At 32.5% G+C, this 14892-nt stretch overlaps 1 protein-coding gene across 1 annotated transcript in view; it reads left to right on the forward strand.

Annotated features, from left to right (window-relative positions):
• The window catches only part of LOC143914179 (uncharacterized), a 42163-nt gene extending 27284 nt beyond the window's left edge, over nucleotides 1–14879 (forward strand). Inside the window, exon 2 of the mRNA XM_077434286.1 lies at nucleotides 12181–14879. Within this exon, the coding sequence (XP_077290412.1) occupies nucleotides 12181–13938 (1758 nt within the window). The 3' untranslated portion in view covers nucleotides 13939–14879. The remainder of the gene's footprint in view (nucleotides 1–12180) is intronic.
• The last annotated feature ends 13 nt before the right edge of the window (nucleotides 14880–14892 follow it).

The raw sequence follows: 14892 nt of genomic DNA on the forward strand, positions 1-14892 counted from the left end.
TTGAATGTTGCCTAATAGACGATGTATTGTGAAATTTAGATGAGTAATTGACTTTAGATTTTATTAACTGTACAATTTTTTTATTGAGTGAAAATCTATTGAATATTTCATTTTATGTGATTAATGAATCGCGAGTATGTAGAGGTACATACGTACATATGTAGGAGAGCTTAAGAATGGAATTTAATTATTCTATTTTGGGTTGTTGGAATTTTTGATTTAGCATGAAGTTTGGCCTTCATTTTGCTGAATAGATTTCCCAAAAAAGTTTATAATTATTGTAAAAGATTTTGACTGATTTGAAGTCGTAATCGATCACTGATCATGGTTTCATGGTTTATATTTTGGAGATGGTTCGAACATCGTTAATCCTATCATATTGTGACTTAGCATCAGTTACTGAAATGTTTATCATTTTGCTGTAATTTTTTGGTTGACCGGAAGTGTTAACTTTCTTTAAACATAGGCATACTTTTTTTGTAAGTTTTTATATTCAATTATCTCCTTAACCACTTAACAGATTGGGATGAAACTTTATACATTTTTATTTTATTGTTACAAATCAATATACACTCGCCATTACAGATTTGCTCCAATGCGGCGGGTGTACGTTAACGAAATACAGAATACATAAACAATCAGAAATACAGTAATACATACATATACAAGCAGAATATATAGCATATAACAATTAATCAGAAATAATAATCATAGAGAAATCTGTGGATTATTTTTAGATTTTTTTTTTGTATACAATTTTTATACATATAATAAATACGAAATTATAGAGATGTCTATAGAGATATCTATAGATTTCAGATTACTGTGTATAATTATTACAAATTATACACAGGCAGATTTTGTGACAACAGGATTATATCTAATACCAATTTTCAGGAACCGTTTCAGCAATGATCAGATTAAATTTGGCAAACTCTGATAGAGAAACGATCGATTTGGAGTCACAAAACCCCCAAATCTAACCAGCAGTGGCGAGGACTCGAACCTTTGACCTGTGGTGGTAAAAATATACGCTACCACTAAGCCAAACTGCTGGCTAATGGGGCTGATAAATATCATGCATTATGTAGTATTTTTAAAACATTTTTTCATTTGGGATATACTTGCATATCTGCATATGTAGAATAGGCATTATAATTCATCTGCTGTAGGAAGACAATTAGGAAAAAGGCACATGCTGTCCTTTTCACCCCATATCGACTAATAGCATTTCGTACGGACAATGTTCTATTGTCTATACGAAACGCCATTGGTCGAGAGGTGGTGAAATATTATATTATAGATAGTATGTACGTTTTACCCGTGTTTTCCTACAGCGGATGAATCTTTTTTGATATTTTTTGTTCTTATGGCGATATTCATCTTGGAATTTGTGGGAACGTAATCTACATATATTATTATGTACGTATTTTATTATTTATTTTTATTTTTATTACATTTGTGAGCCGTTATAATTGAAAGTGGAATAAGTTCACTTTTCTTCATTTCGAGAAATACCTCGCAAAACATTAAATATAATGTTTTAAGTTTAACAATATTTTAAAACACTGGTGGGCTCTAATACGTTTATTCTGCTTTTCCGAGATTCTGGACATATAGAATTAAAAGAAGTGATAACAATTTGTGAATAACGTCAAACAGAAATAGTGTTTTTGGAACTGATAATTGGACTTCCGCAACTTTCAAATATATATACATACATCATATGTGCCATGACAGGAATTATTAGAAGGCGACACCTATGGTTAGATTATTTTTGTACAAAAGTACTAAAATATTTTTAACTATAACAGGAAATTTATGGACAATCAACAATTTTTTTGATTCACAACAAAATTTGCATAAGTATATTATGTAGATAGCATTTCATAAAATTCAATAAATTTCAAATGATAAATAGCTCGAATTTGCGAGAAAAAGAGAAGCATACCGATTTATTGTATCCGTCACAACAATAAAGCTAGAATAATGGGAAATTATAACACGAGGGAGACAGTCAACCTGTTTTTATTTGTATTATCTACAAGGCCTCACCAGCAACGTATTTGGCCAGGACTTGAACCCACGATCTCTCTACTGGTATGCAATAGTCCTACCAGTGCACTACGCTGTGGCTATTTTTATTATTTATATAATATTACAAGTATATGAATTATTATAGGGAATTAATTAGCTTTTTTCGTTTGAAAATAGAAACATACATACACGGACGTATGTATTTAATGTAGATTAGGTAATGATGACGCAATAGACGGACGAGATTTTTGTTTTAAAGCGAGACGAAAAGCAAATGAAAACCGCATCAAATCGTGTTCGGTCCACTCAAGTTTACTGCATTGTCTACGACATATTCTTTGTTAAAATCGCAATCTGCTCACAATTATTTTATTTTGCAATCGAAATATCTTTCGGTCGACTTTTCACATTTCCTTCTCCCGACTGTAGATCGTGATCGCTATCTGGAATGAATCGATGCACGAATTTTTGACAATTAACTTCCACTTGTCTTTACAGCACGAAGATCAACACGGAGATAAACAATAATGATCATCTTCTATAGTTCTTTTTGACTAGAATTAGTTGAAGCTGATGAAGATTTATCTGTATTTTATCAATAAATTTCTTCGTATCATTGAAAAGTGAGCAGACAATGAGCCGACACTCCAAAACTTTACGATTGACTTATCTAAATAATGGGAGTGTTCCATGAAGCAAGATACATGTACGTTTGAGAATTGAACCGCAACCCATCGATTCACATTACCGCAACAACAATGGAAACACACCTGAAGAAAAATCAAATATTGATTCCGTTTATGGTCGGATCACGTAATAAGACGCAGTCACGTAATCGAGGCGCCCATCCAATTATGTTACAATGGAAAGTGACAAAAACATAGTTACCCCATGGCAGGTTCCCACAAATCGAGCATATTGACGGGTGCCGTAAGAGCTTAAGCGCCAGCCCGCCCACTGAGCAACCTCCCACCTTAGGGTGTCGCTCGTTAATTACCATATTCTCATGAAAACGAAACGGTTTCACGAACGTCCGCATTTTATTGATAAAACGCTATATCACACATGCACGAAATATAAAAACACTGACAATTAAACGTCGAGTCGTTACACCTCCGTGTGTGTGTGTGCTTTCTAAATCAAACTCGTATTGCGCAATAATAATGCGTATCGAATCGAATAATTTTTCCACAACATCTCTCAAATAATGATGATTCCTCGTCGAGCGTGATTTTCCGATTCGCCGAATGTGCTGAGCATATCCAAATACGCAATCGGTCGCGGCCGATTCGAATCGCTTGCAAAATCTGCGATTTTCCCATAGACCCATACAGGTAATGTCGGAAACTGAAATCTTACAATTATAAGCCTTTAGTCTATTAAACCGTGAGTTAGCTATTAACCTCTAAATAAGGCTATCTGCTAGAGAAGAACAACGGTCAGTATACACCAAGAGATATTAAAGCTATTTTTGGATAAAAATGAATTAATTTGAAATTTTTTACATATTATTTCATAGCTATTGTTGCGTAGGGGTGGGTGGAGGATCCAAGTAAAAGGCCAACAGTCGTTTCACAGCATTTATTGATGATTAAGGAGTTACACACACTGTCACTGCTCCGTCCAGAATGAATTATATCGCCTACGTACCGCCTTATAAAGGGTAGATCTCTCAGGACGCCTAATCTGTTTACCTGTTGTATAGTCACGTATTCGGATATGTATTTCCAAGACATTGGATCTTCCCGTACCGATTCTGAGAAATAACTAATAACGGTCATTGTTTAGCCTAAATGCACTTAGAGTCCAGATATAATCTTTGGAAGTAAGTGCATGCATTTAGTTAACCGATAACAGATATCCGTTGGTCTAAGTACAATTCGCTCAATCCACGGCGTACGTAACACTATACTGGAAAAATAAAGTCTCTTTTGTGACGAGAGGAAGCACTGTGTCTCGTTCTCCAACAAAAGGGTTTCCCAGTGGCGTAATTACTATAATGCGGGGGTATTCGGTACATGCGAGCCCTTAGGTTCGGGAGGTATTCAAATATTAAATACATATATTCAAAAAATTGTTATAAATATAAAATGTAGGAAAATCAATTCACACTAACTGAAAACAGTCAAAGGTATGTACATATAAAAACATTCTGACTTGGCTTGCAATATTAACACGAAGAAGTTCAGAAAATGTCTTAAAAAATATCTGATTGCAGAATTTTCAAATTTACATTTAAGTACATACATATGTAGGAATGACATTTAAAATTTGCAAGTTTATTTATTTCGAAGTGAAGCTAATATAAACCTTATAAAATGCATGCGGTACAATTTTTATTTTTAGTTATTGCCTAGATCTTTCTATGTAGGTCTTTCAGACTGTATTCGTTGGAGAAAGGAGGGAGGTGGCCTCATGATGAGAGTTTTATCGGTTGACTTCATTGACCTTCAAAACGGCTTTAATAAATACTAAAATCGTGATACAGACGCATCTCATTTCTGTGCCTGAACTTCATGACCCATTTGGAATGAGTTGATAATCTTTTCACATCCTGAATTAAAAAGAGTTTAGAATATATGTACATATGTAGAGATCGCTGCCACACCCGCCCTTAATATAATATTTCGGGCTACTTTTGGCATCTTCAACATGTCATATTTTCAGTAAACTATGTATCAGAATAATATCAGAATAGATAATCTATGTACATATGTATACTTATTGCAAATAACACACTCAAAAGTGCGGCATGGTATGTCTAGATTGGACTCCAGCTGTGATAGGCGTGACTTCAAGTAAATGTTAATTCGTACGACCTTATTATTTCAACAAGTTTCTCTTATATTTCTTCAAATATGCAAATCACCATGCGAATCACATACATAGTTTTGGGAAGGATCTCAAGTTTACAGACTAGGGATGCCATCCAAAACCATCTAAAAATAAAATAAAGTAAAAACGTACTGGGTTCTATGAACTACATAATTGTCTGCACCTTCATGCTTTCCATATAGTAGTCGTCCACACTCATTTTGATTGTATTCAAATAGGGATTACTGTCTTATACATATGCAGAAAGGCACAGTACATATTTGAATATTAATAGAAAATAATCCAATTTAGGTAGACTTATTCTGTATTTTTCGAGCACTGTTGTACCAGTTAATTGAGGATATTACTTAGATTTAGATACATCACATAAAGCCTTTGTCTTTACAATTGTCTATAGCTATAAAATCCAATCGTATCAGGGAAAACTTTAAAGCATTGTACGCGGAACTTGCAATTGTTGCACAACGTCAATTAGACTGCGAGTAAAATCCATTAAGCACTTAAATAAAACCGTAAATATTTGACCCCGTTAATACGATGTTACGCCGGGAGAGCAATTGGCAGTAAATTGAGTCGTTTCGTTAATGATTGTTTTGATTTTTTTTTGCCTCCGCTAATGAATCTACTCGAATAAAATCGAATTAGATATAGTGATGGTTAGTATATTTATTTGCTTCATTCCATTGAGTTTTGTTGGGAAATTTAACGACGTCTATAGAACAGTGAGGACAGAAAAAGTATTCGCATATCCAGGTTGTTAAATTGACCTTTGCATTATATGGCAGTGAGTGATGGGAAAGATAATATGTACATATATAAGAGATTTCAGCAGACATTTGTTTGCAGCAATAAATAAAAACGATCGAATTATCAATAGTGATTAAAGCATGAAACAATTTTCTCCATTATATAAAATATAATTTCACAATAATCCGACTAGTTCTGGGAAAGCCGATACGTCAACATTGTCATTATTAATCGACGGTGATTATTCTCGCAATGAAAAGTGCAACTTATAGCATTTTCACTACATAGCACATTAGCATGCGTCTAGCATGTGAACTCGAGATTTATAACATAATTGAACCATCAATTTTTAATACTTGTACCGTCTTTAGAATTATTACAGATCATTATTTTTTTCTATAGACAGTTAACATTATATAACCGCATACATATTATGTATTGTACATTAGGCCGGAGCGAAAAACGCGAATTTTGAATTTTTATCAATGGGCCTAGCGCAAAACTTTCGTCGTATTAATAGAATATTAAATCAAATAAAAAAAGCATTGATTTTAAAAATTTCCTGTGCCTCCAACCAATCTATTTATCTCGACAAAAATTTCGAAAGTATGATATTGTTTTTTAGTGTATCTCTTTTTCGAGAATAGTTTCAATTTTTTGATTATTTAAAAAAAATAAACATCGATTATAATAAGTTATACGTTGATTATAATTAGTTTTAACTGGTTAATGAGAATTCAAAGTTGCCGTTTCGCTTAAAAGTCGTTTTTATGGGGGAAGCGTTATTTTCAGAAAATCGTCGTTTTTTCATGTTACTGTTATTATTTTGAAATATAAACGTCGTTGGGAGCTAACCTGGGTATATAACTTTAATTTTAACATAAAACATACTCAAAACGTCTACAAAATGAAATAGAAGAAGGTCAAAATGACTAATTTTGACGCAAAATTACGTCAAAACAGGTATTTTTGACCCCCTTACATTTCTTAAAATTCATAATATTTTCAGCATTTTTTAGTTTTAAAATTAAAGATGTATACTCAAGAAAGCTCTTAACGACTTTTATTTTCAAAACAATCATGGAAACATAAAAAAACGTCCGTTTTATGAAAATAGCGCATTCACCATACAAACACCTATTGCGAGGACTTTTGAGCGAAACGGCGACTTTGAATTCTCGTTAATCGGTAAAAACTTATCATAATCGACTTAAATAAACTTCAATAGGTGAATATTGATGTTAGTTTTTTTTATATAGACAAAAAATTGAAACTATTCTCGAAAAGGTGATACTTACATACATATATGAAAAAAGACCTACTTTTTCCAAATTTATGTCGAGGTAAATCGATTGGTTGAAGGCACAGGATATTATTTAAAATCAATGATTTTTTTATGTAACGTTCCCTTAATACAACTAAAGTTTTCCACTAGTGGAAAACTTTCAGTAAAAAAATGAACCTACATACATATGTAGATCCGTTGATGAAAATCCAAAATTTATGGTTTTCGCTCCAGCTTAATCCGTATATGTACATATATTGATCAAAACAATCGTTACATTTCTAATACGAACATATGTACATACATATATGTACTAAGACATTTTCCACTCTATATGTGCGTAACAATGGCGGGCAACATCCGCGACGGCTCTTCTGATTATAAGTTTTATTGTCGAGCCAAAAAATATATAATGATCGATCGACCTTTGTATTCCTTTTTTTGCACGTGTTCACCCACAGTTTTAAAATGTTGGGCGTTAGAAAGTTTTATAATTGTATACGAATCGACGTTTTGCTCGAAGCATATAGCACGAAGAAATATCTGCGTGTGTGCATTACATATACGTACGTGAGGTCAGAGAAATACATTTATGCGACCTTTTCGCATTGTAAATTATTAACGAGCTCTTAAAAAAATAAAATTCAAAGGCGTATTTGCGCTGAATTTGCTTATTACTCTTCATATGATAAATAATGTGTGTGTAATTACTATTGTCAATTAATTATTATCAAACAGACATGTCATATGCATGTGGACTTATAAATCAAAACTAAACGAAAGTTTTGATTACGAAAATTCTCAGTGTACGTATACCGGTGATTTTTATACGCGTACTAAATATATTGCGATACAATACTATTAGCAACAATATCTCAATTGTGTACATAATATTCTCATTGTGATACATGGCGGCGTTTCTCAAAGTGTGACCCGAAGGTTGATCTTGAAAGTGTTCGAGAAGTACACATAATAAATCAAACGTTACAATATGTTTAGGTTCACAATAAAATGTTCTTTGAATAGAATTTTAAGTAGCCCAAATCATCATCATCATCATCATCAATAAGGATTTGTATATGTATGTATGTAATTCATTGCAGACAAGGGTTTTCAAATCAAAATTTTCAAGTATTTTTAGTCTGAAATTTTATCCAACTCTTTTTGTATGATGTATGAATATATTTTTCATTTGTACAGAAGAATTCCGATTATCCTAACAAAATGATGATAACAGGATAATATATATGAGAAAAAAAGTTATATATGTATTTAAATTTATTTATATGAAGATTATTAATTTGAAATCTTATTAAAATGGTGTGAAAATTAGTTTTTTCACTTTGATGAGGAGTCGTTTCAACAATGATAGAAAGCGATCGACTTGGAGTCACAAATATTTCATTTTTGATTAGCAGCACTGCAGAAATACTCTAAATAAATTATTTTCAATCAAAGTCATCCCAGGGCTCAAACTCGTGACCATTATGTGTTTAGCATTAAAGCAAACACCGAGTTATACTACTGACTATAGGCATTAGGCATAATGTTAATATATATTTAATTACTACAACATATTTTTGGAAACTTTATGTACATACCAGAATGATAACGAGTTGCCCCTGAGAGACACCTATGGTGTTAAACAAGTACATGCTTAGGAAATGATCGACTTGGAGTCACAAATATTCAAATCTGATCAGCAGCACTACAGAAATACTCCAAATAAATTATTTTCAAAAGAGGTCAACCCAGGGCTTCAACCCGGGAACCTTCCAGTGGTTAGGTTAGGTTTGATTACACATAAAAATATACATACTTCAGTATTGTGATTTTTTTTTTGAACATTTCATTTACACTTTTACTAGATTAAAAAATGAAAAAAACGTGTATTGAAATTTATCAGTGATTTAACTTCTTACTCGTTACAAAAAAATATGATATATTTTTCTCCTCTTAGATTTTACAAAAAAATAAAGATATAATTTTTTTTGAAATTTCAGATTTAACGACTTTTACTGTATATTTTTTTATAATAGTGTATGAACTAATCTATATAAAATCTATAAACTATTAAAATTTTATTCATTAGAGAAAAATAATCCTAGTATGTCTATGTATATCGTAATATATCGTGACTACCTTACTGTTATAACTAGAGGTAGGATAGTCACAGTGCTATCCATTGTTCGGCAAACCTTTAACAATGCATTTACAACCTTTGAACAATACACGGCCCCCTCAGGCTCCGGTGACTAGTTATAACATTATGTATGTATGTAAGTAAATCGGTAATTTTACATGCACATAAAGGAAAAAGCTTACAAAAAAAAATTATTTGAAAAGTTTAACATCAATTCATACGTCACTTAAAAAGTTCAGTGCCCCCTCCAAGTATGGAAAACACTGCTACAGAGCTTAAGAAAAAAAAATGTACGATGATTGCACGCACTCGAAAAGCAATTGTGACACTTTTCGCCACGCATCGCACAATGAAATTACCAAGAATGACACCGACTAAATTCATCAATTGATTCGCGCAGACTCTCTAACACTTGAAACAATGGTTTGACAGCACGTCTCTTGCAGCATTTCACTCGCGTTTTTATACGCTGTCGTTATTCGAACGACGTTATTGATGATTGAACAATAACGTGCGTGGTGTAAACGTGCCGAATTAGCCGGGTCGAACTTTGCCACGCAAAGGTCAAACACTATTACTATTATAACGGTGGCGCTAAAAGCGTGTTATTATGTGGAGGAAAAAAAATTTCATTTTGACGTATCGCAAGCAATCAAAATCGGTTATGTATATGTGTATTACCGTTGACCTCACGGCTCACCGTCTGGTTATCGATCGAATGAGTTATTAATCGATGAATGTTTCTGGTGAGATGATTCTAAATGTTCTAAATGTATATTAGTGATGTTTGTATACGGCCAACGGTTATATAATACATATCACATGGTACATACATACATGTGTATATGATGTAAATATTTTCATTCTCAAGAAGTGTAAATTTGTTGTCTTAACCGAAGTATGTATGTATGTACATATGTTGGATTGTATTCATAAAGGTTAAGTACACAAGGAAAGTTAAGAATGGTTTATATTAGCAAAAATTTGTTTTGATAGTAATATAATTGGAAAATCTTTGTAGAATCACTTGTTTCTTTGTTGTATGAAAAACTTGTATGGGTAACTTGAATGCACGGTTGAGACGAAAACCTATAATAATTGATTTACATACATAATATATATGTATATATTATATTTAAGTACGTAATATTATGAATTTTCAATTACCTCTCATCATTTTCGAATAAAAACTAATTGGATATGCATACTCGCGTATAAATCGAGTTCATATCCGAAATGTATTTTTAAATAATTGCATGAAGCGTTACTCTACAATTTTATCGTAATTAGATTTGTTTTGTAGCGAAACACGCTCACTTCATTCAGATTGTATCTAAAAATGTAGCTATTTTTATTACTTCTCTTCCAAAACACGTTCACACTTAATCTTCCAAAACACGTTCTATTATATAATTAAAATAATTTTAACAGTGATTAAAAATAATAGAAAATTTTAAATGGCGTTCTTACACAATATAATGTATTTAAATCTTAATCGAAGAAGATCATAAACATGTTATATAAAAAAGAAAATACGTCAACGTTGTATTATCATTTTTGGGTCACAATAAATCAAAAGGTATCGTCGGCAATAAATCTTAATAGATATGGGCATTCGTTAGCTCTTGTAATGAGTTATGATCCGTTAAAGAAAAATATTTGAAAAATGGACATTGTGTAATTTTTATTATTATTATGTAAAATTCGAGTACCGTCATGATGACTCGTTAGCATGCGACGTGTGACGTCTGAATTAGTGTCGCCGATTCAATGATAATAATGTAAGAAACTGACAGAATTGTTATTGCCGAAGTTGACGTTTCGAATTTAAAATAGGTGCATAAGAGGACACATTGACAAATAATTAAATCAGCATCATAAACAAAACTTTCACATTTTTGATTTCTCTCACCTTCTGGCCTTCAGATATGCGCGAGCTTCAACTTGAAGACCTCACAAGCTTTTCTTGTTTTAATAATAATGCAAAAATCGCAACGCTCCTTTGCCATACCAATAATAATGTTTAAAAGAAACATAAAAATGAATTTTAAAGATACTCTTGCATCAAGGTGATACCTGACAGTCATTGTACATAAATTGTGATTATATAAAAGTTAATGATTTTTGTTCTTTAGACATAAAGTAGAACTTTGTATGTACATATGCTACTGATATATAATAATATGAATTTTCTCGATGTCATATTGATATGCAATAATATGAAATATTTTCAATAGAAGCTATTGATTGAACATTTAAGTTGAAATATTCACGTGAGGTGATTTACGTTCATGGGGACAGTTCAGTGAAATTGAATGGTCCGAGATGACTTCTTCAAATTTTCACACTGACATAATGTATTTGCCGTCATTCATCAGTCGCGATCAATCGCTTTGTGTCCGAGCTGATGCGGCCATATTCGTGATCTATGGCCGCTTTCACTCTCCTCTGTAGCATCTTTGCCATCTTTTGAACATCTCATATGAAATTGTCGAGATGTTACGCAATGGAAGCTCGTTAAAGCACGGTGACAAAAATATTTAACAGTGGCGTGCGGATTCAGTTATTTGTTACATATAGTATACATACATACATATCGTATATAAATTTGCTATTATTAAAGGGACATATTTTCGCAACTATTATTAGAAGTTATAAGATTTCAAATAATAATACATAATTATATTTATTTATTCAATCACTCATGCACACTCGTCTAACAGATTGCTCCAACACGACAAATGTGCTATACATATTATGAATAATTTATTAATTATTTAAATAGGTATAAACCCATTTATTAAACATGACATCTATGGTCAAAAGATTAAAAGTTACAGAGACATCTATGGACATTTTTTGCGGCATTTTCTAATAAGCGAATATCGAATTTTTGCGAAAGGTATGGGATAGGGTTGCTAATTTGTTGGTAACTTTTCAATTAAATCAGATAAATTGGAAAACTCTGATAGGAAACGATCGACCTTGGAGTCACATATCTAAGGTCTGGCCAGCAGCATACGGGAAAACCTTTGACCATAAAATTGAATTTATTGAAAGCATCACATGCTAACCATAGATTAATGCTGCTATATATTCATTTATTTATTTTGATATTTTTTATTTATTTCAGATGATGTTCCTTCCCTTGTTGATGTTGGTTTGCCTTGGGGCAACTATAGCTGTCGATACTGATAGTACCAATGAAGTTGATCCGAAGCCACCTATACGTCTGGATCCTGTTCTAAGACGCGCTCTATTGAAGGCTATAGAAAACTTAGAGAATGAATCGGAACCAGAAGAAGATTTTGATACTACAGAGTCTACTACTACAGAAGAAAACGAAATTCTAGCTACTGGAGATGAAGTGGAGGTTAGAAGTGTAGTAACCGATGAATCGATAACTGATCAAGTTCCTGCCATTCAGTATCACTCATTCGTTGTAGACGGGCAAAAGGCTTTCGAAAATGTTACTGAAGCAAAATCGAAAAATCAGGAAGAAACTATCGAAATTGAAAGCGTCACTTATAAAGGCTTAGACCCAATTCTCGTAGAGGACTTTGAAACGAAAGAAACGAGCTTCAACACCCTCACTCAAACAAGAAGCATTCAAAGTAATATCGTTGCTGAGAATTCAGTCAAAGATGTGTCGAAAGTTCCAGAAGTCACCACTAAGAGACCCACTACGACTACGACTACGACCACAACGACTACTACTCCAAAACCTAAATACAATGAAGATGGAGAAAATATTGAGGAATTGGACGAAGTTCAAGTATTCCAAGCTCCTCTAGTAGCAGCCTTTACGGTTCACCAAGATGCCCAAGGATTGCCTAGAAGTGTGGTTCCTATATATAAACAAGCAGTTCGAAAACCCATAACTCCATCTTTACCAGTATCTCGCATGCAGCTAAGTTCACAGTCGACGAAATTCCAATCTCAATTAGGACAACAACAAAATCCGATTCAACAAGCACAAATCATTCAACAGTTGCAACTGCAGCAACAGCTTGAACAGAAGCAAAGACTGTTAGAGGAGCAATTCCAAAAATTACAGAATCAACAAAAACAACACGAAGAACTTTTGAGGAGGCAACAGTACGTTCAGCAGCAACAGTTGTTGTACAGCCAAAATGAACAACAGCGTCAGCAGCAAATTTTAATAGAGGAGCAACAAAAGTTAAGGCAGCAACAGCAGTATTTTGACCAGCAAAAATCAGCCCAAAACTTCATCCAACCCAACAATAACAATAATAACAATAACAATAATAACAACAACAATAATCAATTCCGTCAGCAACCATTCCAGAAAAGCACTGTTACATTCCAACCGAGCATAAGCCTACCATCGTCCGTTAATGTTGTGGAACAACAGCTACCGCAAAGAGAGGCTGTCGATTTTTTGGTTCACTTACGTTCGGGAATACAGTCTCCATTCCCACTGCAGCACCAAAATCCCCAAAACGTACCATCAAATCAACTTCAACTGCCATTGGACAAACCATTTAACAACAACTTCATTGATAAATCTAGGCAAAATAGTAACAATGTGCGAGTTTTCAGACACGATTCTGGTACTGGAAACTTCGGTTTAAATACGAATAATGCTTTCATCAACAAAAATTTCCAGTCAAACAATAACTTCAGAAATATTCCGCTAACTCCTCATCATAATAGATATTCCCATGACAATGAATTGCAGTCATTGTTGTTAAAATCTGGTTTGGCTCAAAGTGGTAGATCCCAAGAGGATTTGAGTATTGTCTCCAAAGTTCTATCGCTGAATCACGGCCTAAATAACTATAATTTCGCGAATGGCATTCCAAGCTTCCACTTTGGAGAATCACAGAGAATAGAATCTAAATTGAAACCCAATTTTAATCGCAGTTAATTTTTGCAAATATTTTATACTAGAGTTTATCTGAAAAGTAAATTGTGTGACTCACATTCAAGTTTGATGAACTTGAATATGATATAATTTAAAGAGTAAGGAACCACAATTTGCTCTGCTGATCAACTCTACTGTATGTATGTTATTTAATGCCATTTTTGCAAATACTTTTAAATATTAAATAGTCATAAAAATGGTAAACAACAAATTACACCTCACTGTAAGTCTTGTAAATATATAAATACACAATACAACAGTTGCTTATAAATATTGCTTAAAATATGTGCTTGATTATTTAAATACGTTATATTTAAATATTTATAAGTGGCATTCCACAAAAAGTGTCCCATTTTAATTGGTTTACAATTAAGGATTTAGGAATTCTAACATAGTTACATATGATATATATTTACATTTTGTTAGGTTAGAAAACTCCAGTAAAATAAGTAACATTTTAATACTCATTAAAATATAAAGACGTATCCCAGTTATAAAAACTAGATGATAATTAACAATAAAACAATTTTTGATTGGAATAAAAGTATAAAAAATTGTAGTGATTAATTTATTGCCTAAATTTGTAGTTTTTGTCAATGAAAAATTTGCAGCGTGTTAACTTGTATCAATATGAAATTATGGTTATATTTATATACATACATATATCCAACAATGAATTATTAATATGAATTATCCGACAGTATAATATTATATAATTTTTATGACTATGCCGCAGACACAAGCTATTGTTATAAAGAGCCATGCGGTTAATTATTACTTAATAAGTCTGAATATGTAAGAATTTAGATAATATAATAGAAATAAAATAAAAACACATCATTCTATTTATATTGAACGATAGGACAGAATACTTTTTATAGATTTTACATAAATGATTTATCTTTTTGTTAACTTATGTTTTTTCTAAATAAAGAAATCCACCAAAATACCCTGAAT

Source organism: Arctopsyche grandis, chromosome 7, assembly GCF_051622035.1.
Source record: "Arctopsyche grandis isolate Sample6627 chromosome 7, ASM5162203v2, whole genome shotgun sequence".
Taxonomy (NCBI): Eukaryota; Metazoa; Arthropoda; class Insecta; order Trichoptera; family Hydropsychidae; genus Arctopsyche; species Arctopsyche grandis.